At 46.1% G+C, this 26,767-nt stretch overlaps 2 protein-coding genes across 6 annotated transcripts in view; both read right to left on the bottom strand.

Moving 5' to 3' along the window:
* Window positions 1-1,013: 1,013 nt before the first annotated feature.
* milt (trafficking kinesin-binding protein milt) overlaps window positions 1,014-26,767 on the bottom strand; it is a 56,848-nt gene continuing 31,094 nt past the window's right edge. For 3 of the 5 annotated variants that reach the window (XM_011142050.3, XM_011142055.3, XM_011142051.3), the window contains 6 exons: window positions 6,503-6,579; window positions 5,465-5,840; window positions 5,047-5,282; window positions 4,647-4,837; window positions 4,250-4,495; window positions 1,014-4,154 (listed from right to left, as the gene is read on the bottom strand). In XM_011142050.3, coding sequence (XP_011140352.1) covers window positions 2,681-4,154; window positions 4,250-4,495; window positions 4,647-4,837; window positions 5,047-5,282; window positions 5,465-5,840; window positions 6,503-6,579 — 2,600 coding nt within the window. In that variant the 3' untranslated portion in view covers window positions 1,014-2,680. Of the gene's footprint in view, window positions 4,155-4,249; window positions 4,496-4,646; window positions 4,838-5,046; window positions 5,283-5,464; window positions 5,841-6,502; window positions 6,580-16,228; window positions 16,633-26,767 lie in introns of those variants that run through there. The other 2 variants (XM_019841704.2, XM_011142054.3) reach the window with 2 other exon arrangements.
* LOC109503917 (selenide, water dikinase-like) lies at window positions 22,893-25,491 on the bottom strand. The gene has a single exon (XM_019841705.2). The coding sequence runs from the start codon at window positions 25,466-25,468 to the stop codon at window positions 25,019-25,021; it is 450 nt and encodes a 149-aa protein (XP_019697264.1). The 5' UTR covers window positions 25,469-25,491; the 3' UTR covers window positions 22,893-25,018.

Below are 26,767 nucleotides of genomic sequence, written 5' to 3'. Positions count from 1 at the left end.
AAATATAATATTAATTATGACTGTGTTTTCTTTCTCTTTCCATTTTTTTTTAATATATAAATAAATAAAAAATTTCTTTATCGAGTTTTGTACTGAAATTTTATTATACAGTACGCTGCAGTTTATGAGACAAAAATTATACCGTTAGTACTTAAATATATTTATTGTTCAATTTGTAGGTATGACATATCGTAATCTCTACTGTAACAATTGTTTAATTACAGTGCTGATACCATAAACCTAAATTAATGACGTAGCACCTTCTGTTAAGGGGCCTACAAGACATGCTTACTGTAGACGTGGGTAAAACAATCGGCAGATCGAATAAATCTATACGTATCGTCGGAATAAGTACATAAGAACTGAAGTACACGTTACCATAAAAATATCACAATCTAAAACAACGTATCGGACAACAAATACGAAATTTCTTTACAGGTACTAAGGCCTCGATCTCAAAACTGTTAATGGATTTAACAACGTATGCTGTAGCGAGATACGTGAGACGAGATACACGCTTTACTTACTACTAACATTGTGTTCGCCGCAGGAACATACGTATAGAAGCAACGCGACTGTAATCGGGGGAAACAATCTACTTGTTAGTTTTCGTAAAACGCATCATGTATTACATATATATACACACACGTATCGTCCCTTCGCTGCGAAAACTGAGTAGGGATATCTATTGGCTGACTGAGCAATTTAAGTCGCTTAAAGAAGCTAAGAATCACGAATTACATTGAAAAATATGTCCTTACGTCATAGCGTATATTTTATGTTGCATCTGTGTGCTCTCCGTAGGTATCGTCAGTTCTTATAGAAAACTAACAACGAAATCTACAGTGCTGCGCGCCTTTTGTTTCGTTGAATGGTCATTCTCACTTGATTTTACCGCAATTTTTATTGATACGTTTGATACTCAATATGCAATATGCAGAAACAAACATATTGCACGTTGTGCTTTGCTATTCGAAGGAGAGGAAGGAGAGAGGGAAGAAAACAAAAATGGGCTCTACGTACTATCTAAATGCATTTTCTAAATACATTCTAAATCCTTCATGCAGGATACTTAATTTTCAATGTGTGAAACACACAACTCGCTCTCTTTTTATACGAACGTACAAACAAACAGCTTTGAGAATTTCCTTCGATGTTCATTCCAAAGTATTCCTAGAAGCTATATCGCACTATATGGATAAAATAATGATTGAAATGGGCCAAGTTATAAATGTATACATTTTCAGTGAGACTGCCCGTTCTACGCTTGATCCTGCATTTGTCATCAATATCAGTACAAAATGTAATTGCAGTAAAATATGACATCCCTCTACCGATCGATTCGTCAGTTCGTGTCAGTTCGACGAATTCTATTTACAACAACGCGTACACATGGCTATCCGCCGTATAATCGTCATTCTTTCACTGAACTCTTTAGGCCTCTCGCACAATGGTCTCGACGACGACGACGACGACGACGACGAGAAGAGGAGATGTGAGCGGAGATATAAACGAGACAGGATAGCGACACGTTGTTTTCCAACTTAATTTATTAATTTGTACGTCTATGTACAAGGCTGCAACGAGCTAAAACACTCTTCTATAATACATCGTAGGTCACTTACACGTAAAACTCAGTCCCATCTGCAGGAAACGAAGTTGCAATAAATTAAACGAATCACGAAAGAAATCAGGACTAAGAACGGCGAGGCGTCCGAGCCGGCTTCTAGTAACTGCCTTTTATTCAACTATGTACAGTACTTTGTGAATCAACGCTAAATGCGCAATCTTCCGCGTGCAAAGACTGACAATAGCATTGGCAATGCTGCTACGGGCTCCTTGCAATCTCATCATTATCAGGCATCCGCCGGAAAAAAAAAAATATATATATATATGTATAAATCAGCACCAAAATGGAATTATGTTGTGCTAAAACGCATAAAATGCTGTATCATAGAGCGATGTATCACCCTGTGCACTCCATCCCCCGTTGTAAATTACTGATTTATATGTGTCGATAATGTTCGTTTTCCCCGAACGTTAGCTGCAAATTTCGAATATATGATTATTATTAATCTCACTAACTACCCTGCCATTATAGTTTCCCTTTTTTCCCTCTCTAAATCGTTTCTCGCAATTCATGCTTCTTATTACCGGAAATGTATATACGTATTTTCAACGTAATTGCAATGTCGTAGTGATTCTTTTTTTTTTTTTGGAATATCTTTCTCTTTGACCTCTAGTGCCGATTTCCCCTCGTATATCACAAACTATGAAAAATCTGCCCTTCAACACTAATTTTGTCCTTAATTCATTGCGTTCTTTTCCCCCTTTTCGAGATAAAATCTAAAATACAATGATTTTATGCTCAACGTATGCAGTGCGGCTATGTTTAGCGACCCGAATCGTATAGACCATCAGAGTTGACGCACTTATCAACAGCATATTTTGAAAACTCGACTTTCGTGGATGAACCGTTGCAGTGTTTTGCTGAAAACTTACGGTTATACGGATAAGCGCGCGACGACACCGACAGGCGCGTATAGCACCCAGTGAACGCGTGAACCGAAAACTTTTAAGTAATAAAAAAAAGAGCTTCCTTTTTCTCAAATAGATTAGAAATGAACTCATTTGATACACCGACCGATCCGCCCTTCGGATTACAGATTCTACCAAGTCTTCACAATAAGCCACCCTTACGGCCGAAAAGAAGTGAGCTTATCGTGCCTAATGCAGATTGCGCGGCGGATTCTTTAGTGACGGGCGTCGAAACCGGCGGCTTGACTTGCCCCAGGTCGGGTCTCGTCGCTTTAGCACCCGATCGTCGTTGTCGACCCGACCTCGAGTTAAATGCATTAGAGCCGGACCGCCCGCCAGTCTCGGGCTCGTCCTTGCCGTTCCGTTTGACCGGTAACGGCGGCTTGCCTGGCAGGAACTCGCCGCTAACGGAGGATGCCGAAGACGAGGGAGATATTAGCTTCTCTTGGCTGGTACTGGAGGACATCGAGGTCTTGAGGAAAGTCAATTGTGCCATCGGACTTTCAGTCAAGCGACGCGTATACAGAGCACCGTGTAGCGCCAATGGCGAGATCGACGAGATGGTAGTGGCCATGATCGTGTCGATTCCGATCCTCTCCAGCTTCTCCACCAGGCGTATACCCGTGAGAGCCTTCTTGTCGGAGCGCGAGAGCGCCGGCTTCGGTCGTTTTTTCTTGGACTGAGCTGCGGCCGTCGACGACTCATGGCTGAAGGTACGTTTCAGTAACTCTGCTCCGCTACTGAACAGTCCCAACGACAGGGTGTTGCTAGTCTCCGGGGGTGGCGACGTCGACCGTGTAGGCGGTGGACTCGCGTCCGGACTATTACACGGTGTAGCGGTCGGCGTGAAATTTCGCTCGCCAGTGGGCGTGGCCACACAGGACGGCGTGCCTACGCACGACGGCGTCACGGCCTTGATTCCTCTCTCGTTCAACATCTTGGCCAGGCCGAGCGTAGTGGAGAACGTCGACGTGGAGTTGCGACGACTGAGCGTGCGGGGTGTGCTCATGCCGGAATTCATGCCGCTGTTGGGCGCTGTGGCGACTCGACTGCCGACGATGCTCGGCGTCACACTGGTATGATCGTCCGGATGCAGCACCGTGCTGTTGGTGTACGTGTAAACGGAGCCAGTGTCTTGGAACAATTTACCCGGATTGGTGTACTCTTCGTCTTCCTCCAGGTCGCTCAATGTGAACGTAACGAGGCCGAGATCCTCGAGACCGCGACCGCCCCTGGTCTTCACGCCCGGTCTGTCTTCCAACAGGCCGCCCAGTGTCGGTGTCGCCAGCTGCGACCAGTGATGTAACGTCTGAGACCCCTCCATCGGCTTAACAATTTGCAGTTTCTCCGGTATACGCCAGGTGTTACCGCTGTTGCCGCTAAAGCCGCTCAGATTACCGCTGCTGCCGGTGGACATGATGCTGTCGGGAGTGCGACAGCCAAAAGGCAAGAACGTCGGCGGCGAATGCGCGCCACCGTCGTAATCGTAATTGTAACCGGCGCCCGTGCTGAGGCACGCACGCCTGGCTAACACTTCGGCCGGCGTCAGACGACGCAGAGCGGCTTCTAGATCAGCTGCGCCGGGAGCACCTGGTACACCGGTTCGTTGTGGTCCTCTGCAACAAGCAATTGGATTTCACTCGTTAGGATTAGTTCGCTCGTCTTACGAGGAACATTCGCTCCTCGTTGTGAAGAAACAATGAACACATACGGGTAATCCTCAGACTCCGTAAGGAGAGATCCCTCGCTATCGCTGTGTCCAGCGGAGTCCAAACTGGGATACGTAGACGCGTGGGGTCGCACTTGCCCACAGCTCATTCGCGGACCAGCGGAACTGCTGGATAACGTGGACGTCGTCATGGAGCCTATCCTGGGGAAGTGGTTAGGGTCCATACTTGTCACATGGGACGCCCGCGAGGCGCTACGGACAGTCTCAAACACTTTCTTATAGGTTGGTCTGTGGGACAAAGATAGCACAGAGAGTGCTTCATTAATTTTTAAACATATACCAAAGCTAACCGATTCATTTGGAGTATACGAGAGAAACGTATTGCGTTCAGTTCCTCGGTTTGACGATAATGGAATTCAACAAGGGCTTGATAACGTACAATCTGTCACCACTGATGCCAGAGTCAACGCTGAATTCCGAATAAAGGGACGATTCCAGTTCCGAGGCGATAGAATCCGGCTGAGGGGCCGCGCCCATCGACGGGAACAGGGGGCCACCGCGTACAGTCGGCATCCCGCGTTTCCTCTGTTTTCGCAACTGCTCTTGTGTTTCAGCCAGTAAATTCACCACCTGATGTACAAGCAACGTAGAACATATTTCACTTAGAGTACACACATTAATAAACGACCATTCAGCTCCTGATATAATCATCGAGTTTCTTTTTATTGGCGCTGTTTTTTTATTAGCAATGCGATTCACGTGCATGATGCTTCAACAACTGCTGCTTCCGTTTATATTTTTCCTTTTTCCTATCACTTGTAAGTTGGGAAAATACGTACCTCCGCGTATCGCTCCTTGAATTCAGCTAGTTCACTGGCCAATGTATTTTGATTATCCCTAGTGATGACTAGAGTCGCTCCCACCTCGTCGTGTTCCGCCATCAGTTGCGCGAGCCTGAGCTCCGTTTCGGCCAATTTTGCGGTGAGACTGACTATTTGTTCATGCTGTAGCCGGTTCTCCTCCTTCTGACGGCCGAGCTCCTCCGCTATGCCGTCCACCTCCATGTTGGCACTTACTGCAATATAATTTACCGAAGGTTGCAACAATATACGGGCTTCCTCCCCTTCTTCTGTGTTTGAATGTTCGTTAATAACGTTTATAATTTTTATTCACTATCAGAGCGGGTTATTCGCTTTTCTGTTCGTCAAAGCTGATTGGTTATTTAAGCAATCGACTTGAAACGTACTGCGTACGTACCTAACTGCGCTGTAATGTCCTTCACGAGGCGTGCTTCCTGCTCTTCGGAATCGTCGGCATCGTGCGCCAATTTGGCGAACTCGCTGCGCAGCTGCTTGTTCTCGTCCTCCAGGGTGTTGATCTTCCTCTGCAACATATCCAAGTTGATGCCACGGAGGCCTGTGGGTGTTCCCGCTTCCGAACTGGACTCGTCCACATCGTTCGTCAGTATCTGTATCAGCTCGGTCTTCTTCAGTAGCTCATGGTTCAACTGCGTGATCTTCTCGTTCGCCTCCTTCAGCTCGGTCTCCAATGCGTTTACCGTGCTCTCGAGTTTCTGATTGTGCGTCAGCAATTCCTTACCGATACGCGCCGTCAACTCCAAGTCTTTTTCTTTCTGTCGCAGAAACAACGTAACAGTCTTTTTTTTTATACCTCGTCGTGTTATTCCGCCTGCTAATTCCGCGCGCGTTCGTTTGCGATCGGGGCTTAATCGATTAACGATCCTGCCAGGGTTACGCGTTTGTTGGTCTCTCTTGGAAGATGATATATTTATTATTTCTTATATTTCCAATATCTTCTGTATATTTTTCTAATATTACTTCTAATACACTTTGAAGAATATCACTCTTCGACCTACTCTCTATTTTGAAAGTGCGAAGTTTTGGGCACTGCCAGATGATATGAGAGTGAGAGTGAGAGTGAGAGTGAGAGTGAGAGTGAGAGTGAGAGAGAGAGAGAGAGAGAGAGAGAGAGAGAGAGAGAGAGAGAGAGAGAGAGAGAGAGAGAGAGAGAGAGAGAGAGAGAGAGAGAGAGAGAGAGAGAGAGAGAGAGAGAGAGAGTGATAGCCGAAATTAACGTGGAATGCAACTCTAACGGCTCCGTTTGACCGTTATTTAAGCAGTCAGTGTTTATCGATGTGTTCTTACGTGTTATCAATTCGTTCTAGACGTCTCAGATACGGATCTTACGAGTCGTAACATTTTAACGATAGGACGCGCGTGCAACGCGGACTCGGCTTCTACTAGCTGCTGTTTATCACACCCCGTTGGAACTCACCTCCTCTAGAAGCCTTGTAACTGCCTCTATATCATTATAGGTCTTGGTCATTTGGCTCACCCGGTTGCTACATAGGACTGCAACAGAACGAAATGTCGTTATTAAAACGCACCTGCGTCGAGCCGAGCCGGGTGTCTCGATGAAGAAATAACATGGCAAATAAGTACAGAGAGGCCGGACCATTACACTTAAGCCCTAGACAGTGTGTAAGCGATGCTCCACAGACTACTCTTCACTGACATCTTGCTTTGTGGGAAAATATTATGATACAAAGTGTGCTCTACAAAGGGTGCCACAAAGGTGTAGTTGTAGTCATCGCAGTGGTGGTGAGTCTCACGACTCTCGACGTTATCGCGACGTTGTCGTGCTATCGTTTCTTCGATCGGGCGCTATGAGTGCGTGTAACTTTTATACCCCACAACTTGTCCGTGTAACACAAATTATTTCTGTGTTACACGGCTGTTATGCCATACCTTTCACGCAGATATCTCTTTGCATCTTTACGCAGATGATGTTGCGTTACGCGTTTTACGCGGAGAGAGAGAGAGAGAGAGAGAGAGAGAGAGAGAGAGAGACACGTGTAAACGGAGCTTCGATTTAACTTTTACTATCGATCTCGCATTTTAACAAAGTAAGTCAGTCACACCTTACGCCGCGCTCGGGTAGAAGTTGCGTGCTCTACACTGTAATTCCCAGCGGCTTGTATACGGCGCACACAATTGACGGTATCATATTTCTTCCGTCGAACGACGTTTCGCGCACGGTCTATTTGCGTATCGAGGTGACACGCTATGCGACAGCGATTGAAGCCGATAGGATTTCAACGGGTTCGGATTTCGACGTTGCGCGAAGGCACGCGAAAATCCCCGCGAGTCCATTCGCGAGAGTCATGGAATGAACCTCGTGGGGGAGGGGGGGGGATTAGACGCGCGGAGAATTAGGTGTCGCCGCGATCAATCCTCGATCCTCGCGCTGATTATCGCGATCAGCGATTCTTGTTTATCAATAAAATATCGCGATACATTATCGCGAGCGGAAATTCCACGCCTGTGACGACGGAACACAGCCGCGCGTGTTAGATCTCGCCGTGCGCGTGTGTGTTGTTATTTCATTATCGATAATCGATCTTCCGCTATTTATAATCTCCCCTGCTAGCAGGCGACGGTTTAGAACGCGGGTAATTCTATTGTGAAGTCCCGGCAGGCGGGGGGACAGGGATTCGCGCATTCATTGAACCCGCTTTTTAACCTCTGCCGACGCGCAGAAGAAGAGGTGCGCATACAACATCTCGCGTGACCGCCTTTGAAATCTCAATCATCGCTCTTTTCTCTATCAACATCGCGCGTTGTCTGTACATTCCGATTCTTATGCCCGGTTTCTTCACACCTCACAACAGCTATCTTCCAGATAAAGATATCCGTTGGATAACTAAAAATTCGTATTCTTCACTGAAACCTGTGGTTAAGTGTCTAACAGACAGCTATTCTTCACGCTACTAGCGTTTTGACACAAAATTTCCGGGCTGGTATTAACTAATTAAAGTAATTTCCACAGTATCAACAATCGGTCTTCAATTGCATGTAATAATTCGAGCGCTATATTCTTTTTCAAATGAAATCGTTCGAAAAATTCTGTGTCATTCCACACATTGAGAATTGTTCGGTTTATTCCTTATCGTATAGGGTCTTCTTTTCACAAATTCCTCATCATCATCATTATCATCAGATTCAAAAATATTAATATTCATGAGTAACCTAATCCATGTAGTGTTTTCATAAAAACAGCAACAGCAGATTACGTATTATTGTAATTTTTTAATTATATCAGGGCACTGGAATACAGATATCTGCCAGATATCTCCGTTATTTCAGGTACCAGATAAGTTTATCTGTCGAATACAAACTTTACAAAGATGAAGAAAACCGATTCTGGCAGATATCTCATGAATAAAATTATCGACAATTTATCAACAGATGAAGAAATTGGGCATTAGCGTGCGATCAGTCACAGATAATTTTGTCGGTATCATCGACACCTCGTGACCTCGTTTCTTCCCTTCAGAGGATCGTTTCTCCGCCATCCGAGTGCTTTATCGTGATTCGTGGACATTGTTTGGAAATCCTAATTTTCTCGAACAATGTTGACCCAAGTCTCGGCATATGTTGTCACCCAAAGTTAAGCTCCGGTTTTGCACGAGTTGAGAACTCTCACTGAAATTTTACACGTCGCCGACGACGTCCCACAGCTGTTCGGCGAGACACGTCGAGCAGTGCAACGTGCTAATGATTACCTGAAGTCCCGGGACTGAAGGGTTCCGACGAGTGCTGGGAGTAATCGCGCTCTCGCTGCACGAGCATCGCTCCGTCGGTTAACGTCCAATTTGCCGGATCCACTTGATCGAAACGATTAATCGGGGCCCGGAGAGACTAGGGATGCAACGATAAATCGATAATATCGAAATATCGAAAGACAAATTTATCAATATTTTTTTACCTCCGATAATATCGATATGAATTTTACTGATATTTCGTATTCTTCAGTTACAACAGCTCCGGAGGCCTATTACGGTTCTACGACCGAGATGAAAATTAATTAAAAAAAGTGAATTCACTAGAATATATATTATGTGATTGATCGATGTCTAGTAAATTCGCTCACTTTTACCCTTTTTGACCTCGATCGTTGAACCGTAATAGATCTCCTGCTTCATGTATGCGGTGATCTCCGGCAAACGACTGCGGTTTATTATATATTTTCTAATAAGAATAAGAAGACAATAAATTATATGAAGATAAAAATTTTTAAAAGATCTTTCCAAATTTTTCGTGTATACTCTTTATATATGCATACGCCTATATGTATACATTTTTTTATATAGATATCGATATAAATATCGATATTATCGTTATTGATGGTTCTAAATGACGATAATATCGTTATCGATATTTTGAGAAATTGTTGCATCTCCAGCGGAGACTTTCATCGCGCCCAAGTCTTCAACTGGCGAAGCCTCAGCTACAGGCCGTTTCAGCGCACAGCGCCTGCACTCGCGATCCCCGTCCGTTTGCGATCGATCGCCGATCGCGTGCACACTGCAGGTGAATTTTCGGAGGAGAAAACCCGGACGACAACGACGCGACCGACAAGCGACAGAGATGTTCCCGCGTTTCCCGCGCGAGACAGACTGCGAAAAGAATCTCGCGAGGAAACGCGATCGCGTGTGTCTGCGCGGCCGCGGAGAATGAGGCTCTAACGAGGGTGGACGAGAAAATCGCGGCACGCGAACGGAAAGAACAGGAAAGCGTGGAGATTAAATGATGCTCCTCGTGCGCTCGGCAGGGCGAGGGGATACCGAGACTTGTTCCTTTCCTTCGCGTCTCTCTCTATCGATCGACTTCGACGCGGCTCGCAGACAGGCCGCCGCGCCGGCCGAAAGCGCAGACGCGTTCTTCCTCACGGTTTCGAAGCACACCGTTGCACACGTGCAAGGAGACGAAGGAGACATTGGGTGCGTTCACGTTCAAGCTCAACAGTTGCACAACACTTGAGCATCCGATGAGTGAGCAGTAGAAAAGCAGTACACTGAACGCAACTGATCAGAGTTCTGCGCGATTTTGTTGCGCGGCAAAAATGTCAGATATACGTACTAAATATCACGGCCCGTCTACACGCTAATGTGTCTCCCCGCTATATATATATTTGGATTTACATGACTATTTCTTTTTGTTATTTTCTTTATTCATGGACTGCGCCATGTTGGATCGGAGACTGATCGGTAGAAAGGTAGCGACAAATATTTATGATGAGAAAAATGGCGAGCGCTCACTCAACATGTTGCGAGTGAGCGCATCGCTCAGTAGCGATTCAGGACGAAATCACTCAACAGTTGCACAACCGTTGAGTGTCGTGAATGCACCCATCGTTGCACTCGCGTCGCGAGTGTCAGAAGGGAACAGTTCCCGAAAACGTCGTTAGTCGGCCGAAGTTATTTATCTCACACGGAGATTGTCCATGTTTCGCGGCGTGTCGCGAGTTATAAAGTGATAGACGATCTCGGTTTCGATCTTTCTTCTCGAAAAATCGGTTCTGTGAAATTTTGCATTTAAATAATTAATCAATTAAATTCAACGTTTTAACTTTAATTTTAAATTTTGCTTAAGTTCTTTTCCTCGTTCGGCTCTTTTGTACAAGTTGATTTTTCCGAACGTTAACCCCAGTTGAATTCTTCATCAAACGGAACAATACTGATGAATATATATCAATGGGTCGAAATGGCTCGATTGAGAAGAATCGACTTATCGAATCAAATCAAGCTGAAAAGGATCGATAAAAAGAATCAATGTTTGTAGGATAAAGAGTGATTTTTTGAAAATTGAATCGAGATTGTGTCCAGCGCTGCTATTCCGACCCCGTTTTTGCTTCGTTTCTGAGCGATGCGTCGTGCGGCAAGAGCCATTGTTGAAGACGTTCGGCTTATCCTTGCGTAAGAAAAGAATTTATTCCAGGATCTAGACGTCACGGCAGACGCATTAAATTAATGCGACGCGATGTAAGAGCAAAACACACACAAGCTCGGTAGATCGTCACGATACCTCGAAGAAATGTATCAGGTTTCGGTTAATTTCCAAACTCGACAATGTGAATGGACTATTTGTTATTTAAACTAGTTCAAAATATTTGCATTTGGCCGCAGTCTTCTCCGATTTTTCTGGCTATGGATTCCACGGATAGAAAAAAACTAATCTTTAAAAGCAATCCACTCACCGTCGACCCTGAAGATCAACCGAAACACCCGATACATGTATCTCGCGAGCGTCGCGTACGCGACTCTTATGAATGATGCCGCTTTGTCAAAGGGACGACCGACTACCGCAACAACAATGGTGAAGAGGCGAGACTAAACACACGTAATGGGGGGGGGGGAGGGAGGGACACTTTCAATCCGAGCGAGCGCTTCGATGCCCATCAGTGCATTTCGAAGCGAGACCACGCGGTCTCGCTTTGGGCGCCTCCCCGCGGGCGACGAGCGAGTTACATTAAATAGACACCGGTTAATTGAGCGCGATGATCGAATTTTTCAGAAAGTCTTGCGGGCTACGATACCGCGCCTACACACACGCGAGCCATTCACGCCGGGATTTCGCCGACGATCGATGCGCGGACTGGAATACGTCAAATGTCCCGAAAATAGCGCCTTAATGATCCGCCGCTATTTGTGAGAGCACAAAAGCGTCACACGTCCGGAAATCGAAGACTCGCGGAAACTCCGACGCTCTTCTTCCGTTCAGAGAGTGAGGTTTCCGCGTCGAGATCGGTTCATTCACGTCTTCCTCAGGACGAGCTTGCGCAACGCGCATTTCCAGCGTTCATGTTTCGAGCACGCCGAGGCTCTCACGTTCGAGTGATATCTCACGTCACTTCTCATCGTCGCGATTTATTTTGGCGACGAAGAAACCAAGTCTCGTCGAGTGTACACTCGTGAACTAAAAGGTATGTGCACCGATTTTTTGTTGACTTCGGAACGCGCTCCAACTTGAGGAGAAAGACAATCACTGCTTCATACGTCAGCGCTGTCACTTATTACGAGAGCAGAAGGATGGCATATATACGAGTGTCAAATAAGTAGTGATTGTGGCGTAGACACAAATGTCATGGAGACTTTGAGTTATAATTGAAGAAATGAAGAAAACAAATAGTGATTGTGAAGAAAAGTGGCAAAAGGCTTCATAAAATTTGTAAAACAGCATATTAAAGGAGAATATTAATTGTCTAATAATATTTTAAATGAAAAATATTTTTTATAGCTATAAAAAATAATTTTATAGCTATAAATTTGCCTTCGACGTTAAATGAATATGTATGTAATGCTATCATTTACATAGGTGGAAAATTATGTTATTGCGCTCATAAAAAATAAGCAGCAGACCAAGTCGAGTGATATTTTTTTAACAAGATACTCATATCACTCAACTTGGTCTGCTGCTTACTTCTGCTGAACACAATAATATAATTCCTCACCTATGGAAATAATAGCATTATATATATATATTCATTCAACGTTGATGACAAATTTATTAACATTAAAGAAATTATGGTTTATAACTTTTTTAACTTGCACTCAAATTTAAAAATATTTTTTCACTTAAAATATTATTAGACAATTAATACTCTCCTTTAATATGTTGTTTTACAAATTTTATGAAGCCTTTTGCCACTTTTCTTCACAATCACTTATATTTGTTTTCTTCATTTCTTCAATTATAAAGTCAAAGTCTTCAAGACATTTGTGTCTACGCCACAATCTTATTTGACTACTTATTTGACACTCGTATATGCTATCCTTCTGCTCTCGTAATAAGTGATAGCGCTGACGTATGAAGCAGTGGTTGTTTTTCTCCTCAAGTTGGAGCGCGTTCCGAAGTCAACAAAAAATCGGTGCACATATCTTTTAGTTCACGAGTGTACGCAAGAGATCGAAGCAACTTCATGAAATATTTTTTCCCCCACAGCGGCGATAATCGCTCTGCGTAGAGCAAAGTGTGATTGCGCGGCAACCGCGGGGCATTTTACATATTGTTGTCCTTGATTGAGACAGACGTCGCTGAACATAATCGTCGTTTCGTTGAATTTATTTTTATTCCGTTTAATTTAAACAATAAATCTCATTTTTCCCTCTTTCGCTTTCCTTGTTGCCTCGTGGTCGTCACGTGGATCGAATCGCTCCTCAATCTACGTTCGTTAAGTCACATCTTTATCGCGTAACAGCGAGGCGAAAGATCGATCGATCGTTCGTTAAAGGAATGTTATCGGAAAATTCGGATATGCGAGAGACCGCGAAATCGATCAAAATTCCCGCACCTTCCATTCCGCGAATTCCCTTCTCTCGCTCTCGTCTTTATCTCGAAAAGATACCGAATATCGAGGAATTTGCAAGCCGATCGGCCTCTCATTCGGCCCCCCCCTCCTCCTCCTCCTCCTCCTCCTTCTCGTGAGGTCCTTTTCACACACAAAGGCGACGCGGGGACTTACCGATCCGGCACGATCGGAATGCAGATAAACTTTTGCCCGCTCTGGGATCGCAAGGATGGAAAAAGAAGCTAAGTCTCGTTACAGCTTGACACCTGTCTGTCATGTAATGAGATAAAATCAATAATTTCCGAAAGTTCCCGCGCCGTTGTTCGTGGGAACAACAAAGCGGTAAAGCGACGAAAAAAAAAAGAACACGCAACGAATCCTCCAACTGCGCAGGAAGCCGTTGTGAGTAGCCTCTTCGCCCGGATGTGACGTGTGTTGGTTATCGATATCGTGCTTTCACTGATAATAATATCGTGCTTATACAAAATAAATTCTGCAGAAGCACATTGTCCAAAGCGACTTGCTGGCGCGTGCATAGCAACGGCGAGCGGCTAAGGTGCATCGACGTGCCCTGCGATGTGTGGTTCGCGTAACATAATAATAACGATGATAATAAAGAACGGCTTGTTGTAGAACGGCGAAATGGAACGAGACGCGTGATGGCACTCGCAAAAAGAAAACGAAAAGAAACATGCAGAATGCATGCGTCATGACCGCGTAGCACGATCGTATCTTATCTGATTTTATCGAGAGACAAGCCGTTATTTACTGTCGATGTACAATACTTGTTATCTAGAGTGCGTGCATTTTACGATCTACGCGCGGAGAGTGTTCCTCTCTCTCTCTCTCTCTCTCTCTCTTTTGTTTTCATATAACTAAATGCGTGTAGTGTCGGCGGAACATTGGTCACTAAGCGAGCGGTCACAAGCGGCTCAATGTAGCTCAAGGCGACACGGAGACGGCGGATGCGACGGCTTTTAAAACGCAAAAGGAGAGACCGAATGTACACGCCGAAGAGACAGCGGGTGACGGAAGTGCCACTTAGGAACGTCCACACTGCGCCAGATATTGATATATTGACTCGTCAAATTGGCATGTACCGCGTACGTAGCTCCCGATTTTGGTTGTAGCTCGCAAAAGCACGATATCGCGCGCAGCGGAACGATCGCCGATCAGAATGCAAAGCGTCATTCGGCCGCGATAAGCGGCGAAAGAAAGTACCGCGCGATTTGGCAGCGCGCACCATCCGTTAATAATACGCCAGCGAATGCAAGATGTTAGCTCGTTGATAGAAGAGGCCGCTGTCGACTTGAAATTAATAACCCAGCACCGAGGCAGCCTTTGCGACACACGAAGTAGCGCGAAACGAGAGTCTATCCTCAAACTCTATGCTTTTAAAGGGGAGAAGCCCTTTCTTCTTCAACGTCAAAGTGTACCAAATGGATGAGCCTGTATACATCAGAGGATTCCACCTCCTACGACCTTGACTTATATTCTAAGGATCACTACTCTGAGTAATCTTCAGAGATGGTTCTAGCCGTTGCTCATTGTTTATTAAATTATTAAAGGGGGATTTTGTAAATAGAACGTAATTTTTTCCAACATCTTGTATACTTAAGTAGCAGCAAACACGTAACACATATTGTATATAAATATATCTTCTTTAAATAATTTCCAAAAAGTTTCAGCCATTAATCGTTGTTTATTAACGAAAAAGTTTCATAAATGGAAGATACCATATAGAGCTTCAGGTCAAGCCGTGAATGTTTAGCGTTACGAAACCTAACCTAACCTAACTTGATCATCTATACGGTGTTAAAAATGTATGTTCTATTTACGAAATTTTCTCATTAATAACTTATTAATAAACAAGACGGCTAAAACTTTCCGAAAGTTACTTAGAAGAGTGACTCATACATCGTAAGTCAAAGTCAAGATCATAGGAGATCGATTTACGAACAAATGGGATTCTTTCCTTGTGATCGTCAGAGAAATCCTCGCCTTTGACGAGGAATCTCTCAAGTCCAAGCAAGCAGCGAGATGCAAATTTCAAATAATAAATCGCTTTCTAGCAATTACAAGGAAACGAATGCGAAAGGCGAGCAATCGCACTGCAAACCCGAGTGTGTTATTTCGACACGCATAAGTGTGCAATTGACTGAAACTTTCCTCGCATGTTTCTTACGTCGTCGTAAATCGTCCAACCTCTCAAACGGCGATTTAATTCGTTCGTTCACCCCATTTAATACACTCAAGTGGCTGCGATTATGGACGACAAGAAACCTTCAATCAATCACACGCTGCTGCGTGTCAAAATAACAAATTTGGATTTGCAGCGCGGCGGCCGGCTGAATTCCGCCGGTTCGCGGATGATCGCGAACGATCGCATCGCGATGATCTCGGCCGATCCTCCGTCGCAATCAACGTCCCGTTACACCGCCAATGTACACTGGAAAGCAATCGGTTTCGACAGTTCTTTCTTTTTTCTAGTGACATTGGTATAATCCGTGTAGTTGCGAATTTGAGAATCACTGCTTAACCAAAAGATCGCGAGTCTTTTTGACCTCAATTATACTCAATTATCTTTGAGCAGTGATTCTCAAATTTTACAACTAGTCTAGTTATTAACGTTTGAAGACCAAAAAAAAAAGAAAAAAAAAAAGAAAAAAACTGTCGAAACCATATTGCTTTCCAGAGTACATCGTGCGCCGACAGCGGTGAGATGATAATCAAATAAACAGCGAGCCGACGTGTCACTCAGACTCGGAGGCCAGAACGACGACGCGATCCTGACGCAGTGCGAACGCACCGACACGACGACACGCGCGTGTGCACCGGAGACAGCGGCGGCGGGACAGAAGGGTTACTGACAAGAGGTGCACGTGCAGGTCGCCTCCGTCGGCGAGCCGAGGAGGAACAACGGCAGGGCCTCGACAGTGCAGCTCTTGCATCCCCAACAAGGCGCGCTGACCCGCGTGGTCGGCACCGAGGAGCTCGCGGCGAGGTAACTCGCCGCCTCGAACAGGGACAGACACTCCACGTCGTCGTCGTCACCGTCGTCGTCATCGTTGCCGACGTCGTTCCTGGACGCCGCGGGCGGCCTGATGTCGTCGTCGTACTCGTACGGATCATCATCCTCCTGCGGATCGTCGTGTTCGTGGCCGGGCTCCTCCGGCTCCACGACGTCCGGCGTCGGCGTCCTCTCGTCGCGGCCCTTCGCAGTGTCCTCCTCCAGGGTATACGGAAGGTCCGCAGACCGGTCCCGGGACCAAGAGCTGTCGTAAATAGTGTTTCATGCGAACGCGCGCGCTCGCGATCGGAGAACGCGCGCGTGTGGGGGACACCGAAGAGAGAGATAGATATCGTCGTTACTCGAAGTGCTTCGAGCACGTGGGGGCGCGTACGCGCGTTCACGTTCATTCAGAGGGAGATTGCGATTCGTCGCGTGGCGGGCGAATTAATGGATTCGCGCGCGCGGCGCGTGTATCCTCGAAGAAACTTGCGGGGTGTCTCGGGTATCTTATCAAATCTCCTCGAAAAACCGATCAATTTCACAGTGACTCGAGCATCTCAATAAGGGAAACCTCGGGATGATCCATCAACCTGCCAGTGACTCGAGTATCCAACGAAATCTCGCGGTAATCAATTGATCTCGCGCACATAGACTGCACCCAAAAAAAAAAAAAATATTCTATTTGCAAAGTGATTTTTCCCATAGTCTCATATTCTAAGCGAAGCCTTTTACAGAAAAAGGATTCCTCTTTCGATCAAACGACTCAAGTGACCCATTCATCGAAAATTTATCAGATATTATTCGAACTATTTTCCTTTTATTTCAAGAGAATGTTTCCTCCTGTATCAATTGACTTTCCTCTCCCCTGAAGAGGAGAATATGTTGATTTGAATGTCGGCTTCTTTCGTTCAGTCGTGCTCTAGACATGAACGAAAAATAATCATATGCTCATGGGTCAGAATATTTGGAGTACTTTTTAAAAACGATATGTGTGTTGCTGTAACATACAACGGAGATAATTTATCCACGTTTGGTCAGATATAGTTTATAATCTACTGCAAGAAGTTGAATAATATATTCTCTGTTTTAACTATGTTTTCTACTATTGGTTATGATGAACATTTTTGATGAACTTTGCAGCTACGAAGTTTGTAACAAAACTGATTGGAAATTTGTTATGATGATCTTATTTCATTCGTGCTTACTTATTGTAGAACTGAAGCCAGAAGTACATCTATTGTACAATATATACAGGGTGCTAAATTTCAAACGTAACAGATAAAAAATCTCGAAAACTATGAAAGATATTAAAAAAAGCTGAAACACGTGTTCCATGATTTCGAAGGGGAAAGAGAATGGCATTATCAGTTTTTCATTTGGAGGGCATTTTCAAGGTCAATTGAAGGTCAACTTAATTTTTTTAAATAGAAAGCCCAATTTTTTTATTATATCTTCTTCTTCTACCAATTAATTTTAACAACTTTTGTCTGAAACATTTTTTTATTTGCCTAATATTTTTTGAAGTATTTAAGGAAAGAAAAAATAATATTAGACTTTTTTACTTTACTTATTATCAAGAATATATTACTATAATAGTGCCCTAACTGTTGTTGATTTAATAATTTTGAAATTTCCAAAAGTCGATAAGTTAACAAAAGTTAGGACACTATTACTGTAATGTATTCTTGATAATAAATAGAGTAGAAAAGTCTAATACTATTGTTTCTTTCGACGAATAGTTAGCGAGATATCGTAAGTTAAATGTTGAAGAAGTTACAAAGTTTTCCTTAAATATTTCAAAAAATGTTAGACAAATAAAAAAATGTTTCAGACAAAAGTTGTTAAAATTAATTGGTAGAAAAAGAAGATATAATAAAAAATTGGTTTCTATTTTAAAAAATTACTTTCTATTTAAAAAAATTAAGTTGACCTTCAACTAACTTTGAACCTTGAAAATGTCCTCCAAATAAAAAACTGATAATGCCATTCTCTTTCCTCTTCGAAATCATGGAACATGTGTTTCAGCTTTTTTCAATATCTTTCATAGTTTTCGAGATTTTTTACCTGTTACGTTTGAAATTTAGCACCCTGTATATATTTTACTTTTCGCTATATATTATAATAATTTTTTCAAATTAACCAGTATAACCAGAATAAAGTAAGAGTACAGTAAGAATAAATAATAATCCTCTTGAAAAAAGATTAAATAATTTGTGTATAAGAGGAAATTTATATTAAAATCAATAAGATTTGCATTATACATGCAACATATAATCCCTCTAATTTTAAGAATAATGTGTTTATAATATTTTCCTCTTAATCTTAGAGGAATCCCCTCTCGAGGCCATATATAAGAATAAAATCCTCTAAAATTCAGACGATTCCGCTTGTTCTGAAATCACTTTTTTTTTGGGTGTAAAGAAACTGAAGGGAGAGGAGATGATTCCTTCTTTGTTATACGCGAGTAATAAGCGTCTCTCGTTGTCCGTTAACAAACGACGGCTGTTATTGACTGAAAAGCGCGCGCGCACTTGCGGCGGGAAGTGAATGTATGCGGAATCTATGCTCGATTAGCAGCGGGGGGAATGCTACAATGAAGTAATTTCGCGATCATCGACGCGTGTTCCGCGCGATGGAATTCGAATTAACGTCTCTGTCGCCCCTAACCTCGCCCTCGTAATTGTTAACGACGATCGATAAGAGAGCCTTTTGTTATCGCTTCCTGCGCGCGGACTTTCCCTTTCGTATCGTCGTTGCGTAATAATTTCAATCTGTTGTCGGTATCGCTCGAAAACGCTCGGCATTTGCGCGGCAACTTGGTCGGCTCCGATCCGCGAGGACCGATCGTTCGCCAGCATTGTATTCGGAGTCTCTGACAGAAACGACAGAAACTCGGAATTGATATCTCGCAAAGGACTCGTGTCAAGAATAGCCGTGACTGCGCTACGCTCGCACAACACGCCTCCCGACGTAAGGATGAGCAGGTGTAATTATTGATTTTCTTCGGCCACTTCGGCGCTTGCATAAGAATCTGCGCAAATAGTCGCGCGAATCCATAAACCTCGCGCTCGGTCTAAAAGTCTCGCACATAACGCGACGGTTATATAACGGCGAATAAAAAGAGAGGGTGCATTATTTTTTAATTCGCGGCACTGTCATATTCAACGGACGACGTAAACGCGTGGGTAACGACCGAGCCGGAGAATCTAAATTTGTATGTCCTCGACGGACACGTCCTATATATATTTATAAAGTCGTTAATTTGCCTTTCCATGCATTTTGCGCTAATCGTTACGGTACGTGGGTCAGCCGAGTGTCGCGTAATTAAATCTACGTAGCTGCGAACAACTCGAGGGCCGAGGAAGAGCGAGAAGAGAGATCCGGTGTGTCGCGGAGTTCTCTCGACGCTCGCGGTGTAATCGGTATCATTCCGAGTTTCCCGCACTCCTGTGCGACACGAGAATGCAAATTATTTATTGCAAGATAGCGCGATTGCGAAACCTACTTTTGTTATCGACACCGCTTACTGTTTCACGTCCCGCTTGTGCAGTTTGCAATGCTCAAATGACTCAAATGCGCGCTTTCGCGTCGGTTCGTTTTCCCGGCGACATGTACGAGCGTCTCTCAAGAGTGGACCTTATTTCGATCCCTCCAGGAATAGCAGCGTATCGTTTCTTCCTTACACAGCCCGTTCAGAGATTTATTTCAGAAGATTGCGGAAGCTGTTACATAAATATTGGATATTTCGATCAATCGTGTTCCACGCCTGCAAAGCTGCACGCGATTTGAAATTAAATTCGATAATGAGGACGTAAATTTTATTGACAATTCGTGTTACCGTCTAATGAACTCGGAGATGCGACCTAATGAGCTAAATTAAAGACGCCCGATATAAAACAGCGATGCGTTGAACTTTGGAGGTTACAGGTTACAGGTTAGCGACCTTGAGTCATATTACTGTACGTGAAATATGAAACGCAAGCCTGGCGGAATCATGAGACGTTAACTCGAAGCCTTTTTATCAGCGTTACGCAAACGCGTCACGAAGGTTACCGTTTCCAGATAACGCCATGCCATTCGCAACTGCCGCGATTACGAGAAGTTACATATTGTGTATATTCGCGTCCGCTGCTGCTGCTCACAATGTTTGCGACTGTCGCAGCCGACAGTATCGCACGAGCGATGCACATGAAAAAAAAAAAAGAAAATAAAAAAAAGAAACCGATTATATTTCTCAAACACGCAAAGGTAACGCGTTTGCTCTAGCAACGCGTATAGAAAGCACGAGAACCCGCATATCGCTTATCGGCGAAAGTACGCTGACACATTCCGCACATAAAATTGCAACTTTTTCCGCACAAGCTACTTTTGCGCGGAAAGACAGCAAGAGGCTCTCTCTCGAAAGGTGACACCGACGGGTCAGCCGAAAACGATGCAACGTTAGAGCCCCGAACGACGCGGGTCGCGGCAATCACGAGGGGTCGTGGTGTCAGCTAAGCCGAGAGGAAGACGAACACGGACAACGGAGGAAAGAGCGAGACGAAGGGAGAGTTTTTGCATCGCCGTTTCTCAGATACGTAAATGTAAACGTCGTCAACGTCATTCGCTGAGAAATAACGTCGCCGTACATGCGCGACTAATAGCATTCACGATTAACGTTCACCGTTTATCTGAGAGACGGTACTGCAAGAATTCCCCAGAGGGGGAGATAGAAAGACCAGGCGACGCGCGATCAACCACGGCGGGGAGACGGCGGCTCCGGTCGCGCGACGGCTTCTTCGCACCGGCGGCCCCGTGACGCGGCCAGCGTGTGATATTGTCACCGTAATATTTACCATTCAACGCGTTATTCCGCCGCAGAGGCGAGCCGAGGGGAAGGCGAAGCCGGCAGCGGCGAGCCTGACGTCACGCTTGGACTATTCACCGTGGCACTGGCGCGCGTGTCTCCGCGACGTCGGGACGCATCGTCCCGATGCAGACCCCCGGATCCTCGCCCGACGACACCCTCCGGCGAGGCTCAGCGAGAGCTCGTCGTTATTCGCTCGGACCGATTCGCGATATATCCGTTCACCGATCGGCCGAGCCGCAGCGAGCGACTTTCGCGAGCGCTAGCACGAGATTGCAGCGCGGCGAGAGACGAACGTCACGCGATATAGGATCAATGCGCCATCTTAAACCGTCCGTGTCGGCGGCGGCGACGGACGGAACACGGTGGAACAGGACCGGCGGCCATAGACAAGCGGAACGGCGATGGGCTCGGATCACGCGCGCAACCCCGCCAACTACGAAGACGCGCACGCGCACGCGCGCACTCCCCTGTCTCGGCGACCCGGCGCGGCAGCCCTCGGCCTTGGCGGTGGTTTGTTTCCAGCTTAATTAACGACAAGCCCCCGATTATTCTTAACGACCGACCTTTCTTTCAGTCTGTCTCGCCTCCTCGCGTTCTATTAAAAAAAAAATATGTACAAACGCATCGCGTGGAAGCGCGAAGTGGCTTCTTTTTGCAATTCAATCGCCACGTTCCTCTCCGATGAAATAAGGCGATATATAAAATTTTGATTAATTTATAGAGAAAGTCTAAGAACGCGAGGAAAATATGCAATTGCAGAATCAGAGAAAATATTTCGAATTTCTCTTCTTAGAGAGAAGCGATACCCCGCGCACTGTCGCGAATGAAGCGAAAGGTGGGCCGGAGGAAGACCGATTGGATTGAAAAGAGAAACATGTTCGGTGATGGTTCGCTTCAAGCCGCCGCGCCGGAGAAATGGAGTCAACATCACGCTGATGCGCGATGCCATTTGTCTCTAGTCCATTACGTCGAATGCGGCTTATTAAAGCCGGGTGATGCAACGAGCGGAGAGCCGCCGCGACCAGTGTAGCATTAAAGGGAAGCTGCGTTTAGAAAGCGGTGCAAGACTCGATGTCCTCTGACCTTTCCAGAAATAAGCAGATGCACACATCCGACGAGTCGACAACGGCCGCGAAATGTCGTTGTGGTTGTATAAATAAAAGAAAATAAATAGCCGTATGCTCAATTACCGTCGAGAAGCATGAAATCGATCAGCAGGCCAGCCAGTCTCCGGCGGGTCTGCCGAGCGTTTCGGATAACATCGAGTGCGGTATGTTCGAAGGGAAGGAAGCGTATCAACATGAAAAGTAGCGACAATTAGCCCGACCCACTTCCACGATCGAGCGGTCGAAACGACAGGTTCTGGAAACAGCACATCATGCAAGGGCGAACGTGTTGCTTAGTGATACTCAACGTCGTACACGAAGGCGTAAGATCGCCGTACGAATTCGAGCGATATTTTTACGAGAAATTCCGAAGCTGCCAGCAGCGTGTCGACCGCTCGCGGTCCAGTTAGATGCCAATGTTAAGCTTTAGAGGAGCGCGGGGTGGCTCCTATAGAAGCCACCAACAAACTCGAAAACTCCACGCGATATGATGGTTACACACACACACACACACACACACACATATATATAATATATATATATAAATTTTCCGTGAAAAAAATTGCAATTTTTTAAGGCAAAATGCCGGTTCTCTAAAGGTTAACGGCGTTACGCATACTATATAACGGCAACGGTATTGCGTTACTACATGTTAGCACGCGCCGCGTAACACGCCGATCGAAATCGACGGCGTGTGCTTATTACGCGCTACGTGCTAGGGAATTTCGCGAAATTGCATCCTGCCGGATAGCGGCGGCGGCTCGGAGCGTCGGTGGAAGTAGCGCGTGGAAACGCGCTCCTCCTCGGTTGCCTCCTCCATCGCGCCGGCGGAATAATGCGGCATGAAAATCACATTTTCACGGTCGCCGCGGCTTTCCTTGGAAGTCGCGGAGCAGATCCGATCGATCTCTCGAGCGTGTCAAATACTTCGCACGCGCAGTGTCACACTTCGCCGCGGTGCGCTCTGAATTGTGACCCTGATCGCTCGAGGGTCACCGAGCGGTCGTTCCTGACTTGACCTTTCGTCGTGGCCGCCGCGCCGGCGAAACGTCTCCTCCTCCGCTGCTCGCCGGCCGCGAGAAAAAATGTCGTAAACACGTTTCCGCGCTCGTTAATGCCATCGTCAAACGACTTTCCAAGTGCGACGGTTGCCCTCCTCCTGTGTTTTCTCTCTTTCTCTCTCTCTCTCTCTCTCTGTTCTCCCCCTCTGTTTCTTATCCGCGGGAAGATGAGGACTTTTCGCGACAGGCCAGTTTAACTCGATTATCTTCGCGTAATCGAGGAAGCGTTTGTTTTTTCTTTTCTAAATCGACTAATGAGAGAAAAAAGATCATCGTTCTATAATTGCTCCCGTTTCTCTCTTGCTTGCAATGTCCAATGTACACAAAGAGCTTAGAGAGAAAGCCTAACAATAGCCTGAATCTCCGCAAACTTTAATTTGCAAGAGACGGTGACTTTTGCGCCAGGACTCCTCGCGAGAAAGAAACTTCTTGTCAAAATATCAAAATTGATATTTCCAAGCGAAAAAGACCTCGCGGTGTACGCGAATGAAGATGTTTTTATTAACACGCCGGTCATCGCCGATCTCAGCCGCACATCGATTGATCGACGGCTAAAATTAGACAAACGTGGTTTCAGAAAAAAAAAGAAAAAAAACAGAGGAAAAAGCAGAATCTGATAGGGATAAAACCTACGCCGACAACCGTAGGCTGAACCCGAACTTTCTCGGCTCTATCGGCGAGACCACACATTGTTGAGATACGACGGTATCAAGGACAAAAGGCGTCAAGGAACTCGCGTGCAAGATGCCACGCGAGAAAAGTAATTGTGGGAAGCGATAAAAAGATAGACGTGCGTAAACACGCGAGCGACGAGTTCACAGATTTCCCATGACCAGGGGAACCGGAAGGATGCAGTATACATAAGCAGATGTTAATGGGACTTTTGTTAACTGTACCTCGCTATTAGGTGCGCGACACAAACGTCGTTGATGCGAACGTTCGCGTTTCTCCCGCGTGGATGCTCTCCCAGTAGACGCGCGATACGCTCGCTATTTCGTCGAGTTAGACCGACGAAGGATCTCTCCTCTTTCACGACAAGAGAGTTCGCGTGTTCGTCGACGAAAATTCGATCGACGTCGGTCCAGTCGCCGTGTCACAATTACATTGAAATTCCGCGAGAGAAAGAGTCGGCCTTCTTCCAGCTGGGACGCACGCACTTGAAGTAGCGATGAGTGCGATCTCGATTCGATCTTCAGGAAATCGGCCTTTCTCTCGAAAAAAATCAATGTTTCAAATCGGTTCTCTCGAACGGTGTTGATCGCGTTTGAATTCCTCATCAAACTCAGCACTGATGAAGAAGTATATATCAACAGAATATCACCAGATCGGAACTCGATTCTCTACCGAGAAGAAGCGATACGATAGAAAAGTCGTGCGGCAAAGGATCGATTTGAAAAATGAATTTTTCTCGAGGAAAAAGACTTTCGAGTCGAGATCGCCCATATCGTCAGTTCGAGAACCATCATCGCGCGCTGCATTAATATCGCGTGGCTCCGGGACACAATTCGCTCCCCGTCCGTTGGACGAAGCGCCGTTAAGATGATCCAACCGCAGCAGCAAGCGCGAACGGCATTTCTGCCAGATTTTTTTCCCCAGATTTTAACGAGCGATGTCCTGCGGTCCTTCGTGCGTTTACCAGAGGGAAATACCGTTATCCTTGGCGGGCACCTCGATCACTCGTGGTCTCTCGATCACTCGCGCCGTGCGGCCGCCGCTCTCGACGATCCCGACGATCCACGCTTGCCTATGCTCGATCTTCTCCAGAGCTTTGCAATAGGCGGCAGCTTGTTCGCGCGGCAACACGACCAGCAACCCGCCCGACACCTCCGGCACTTCGCCCTGCAGCAGCGGCAACGTGTTCCCCGTGATCTTCGCGGTCGCGCTCATCCTCGCGATCACCGGCATGTTGTGGATGATAAAGTTCACGTCGTTCGTCTGCCGTTCCACCAGGAGAGTCGCGTGCCCCAGGATGCCGTAAGCTCCCACCTCGCACGCGGCGTGAGCGTTATACTGATTCAAGGGTTGACAAGGATAATATTTCGCAGACCGTAGTCGAAATCGAAGATAAGATACTAATCGCATAGCGCCCGCTGAGATCACTCGTGTCTACTAGTCAGAGGTTACTCGATGACGAAATACTAATTCTCACTGGCAAAGCGAGTCACTAACGGGTATTCGCGCATAGACTTTCCTCGACAATTCTCGAAGGCAAGGTCGGAGGAGAGACAATCGCACACATCATAGAAATTAACCTGACCAAAATCCCCTCGTTCTCGCAGGTCTACTGAAACCCATATTCGATCAGATCTGACGGAGAAGCCAACCTTTCTCATGAGCGCCGCGGCGAGCCGATTGGTCCTCATCATGCAGTCGACGGCTCGAGAGCGAGCTCTCTCGACGCTCTCCTCCGTGATGGTCAGCAGCAGTCTGCTCTTCTTCTCGGGTTGCTTCATCCACTCCGACACGGCCAACGCCACCATCGTCCCCAACGGTTTCGTCAGCACTATCACGTCACCAGCGGTCGCGTCCACCGGCTCGACTATTTCATGCGGATAGCATAGCACCGTGGCGGTGCCGCCGAACAAGCAGCACGGGTTCAGGAAGACCTGGCAGTCCTTCACGGTCGTTTCGCCGGCCTTCGCCGCGGCCATGTAGCCGCGTATCGCCATCGGCACCACCGTCTTCCTCTCGTCGTCCTTCATAGCGTCGGAAACGCCCAGGATCAGCCTGCTGCTGGTGCATTGGACGAGACCCAAGGAGTAGATGCCTTCGTGGACGACGGCGTAAGCGATCTTGCCCATCGCGTAAGGGTCGTCGACGAGCGGAGGGATTACGTTGAACGTCTCCACCAGCATCATCCCGCCGTTATCCAGCCTGGTCACGCGGGTGTCCTTCCGGCCGCAGTCCGGCGGATAAGGACCGGCCTTTTCGTCCTGTTTGTAGGGGGCTTTCGTAGAGAATGGGGAATAATTCTGTGCCTTTGCCGACGTGATGCTTCGACGACGTTTGTTACGGACAGTTGTGTGATTCTTTCTTTCAGGAGTACTTTAGTATCCGAGCGCTTCGAATTTTGTATGTTTGCGAGATCAGAGGGAATTTTTACACGATAACCAGAACCGGCAGTGAAATACCGCGCGTATAACTGGAGGACAATTTTATGGATGACGCAGATATGAATTGGCAAAGCCAGACATGATGAATGACCGCAATGCGGACAGCAAACCGGTCGCAAGAATTCAGTCGCGTCTTTCTCGATTGTGTCACATTATACGTGAGAATCACCTCTTTTCCGTCGAAGAGGTCCAGCAACGATTGCCTCTCCTGTCGTTCCAATTGCAAGTTCCTTCTCAGCGGGTTGGCGAATTTCGTCAGCTGGAAATC

Source organism: Harpegnathos saltator, unplaced genomic scaffold, assembly GCF_003227715.2.
Source record: "Harpegnathos saltator strain DR-91 unplaced genomic scaffold, Hsal_v8.6 scaffold672, whole genome shotgun sequence".
Taxonomy (NCBI): domain Eukaryota; kingdom Metazoa; phylum Arthropoda; class Insecta; order Hymenoptera; family Formicidae; genus Harpegnathos; species Harpegnathos saltator.
The sequence above is the reverse complement of the archived record's forward strand: the minus strand, read 5'-3'. Positions and strand labels throughout refer to the sequence as shown.

Excerpts from the sequence above, each read along its gene's own strand:
- LOC109503917 (XM_019841705.2), bottom strand. The coding sequence starts at position 25,468 with ATGCGATTAGTATCTTATCTTCGATTTCGACTACGGTCTGCGAAATAT.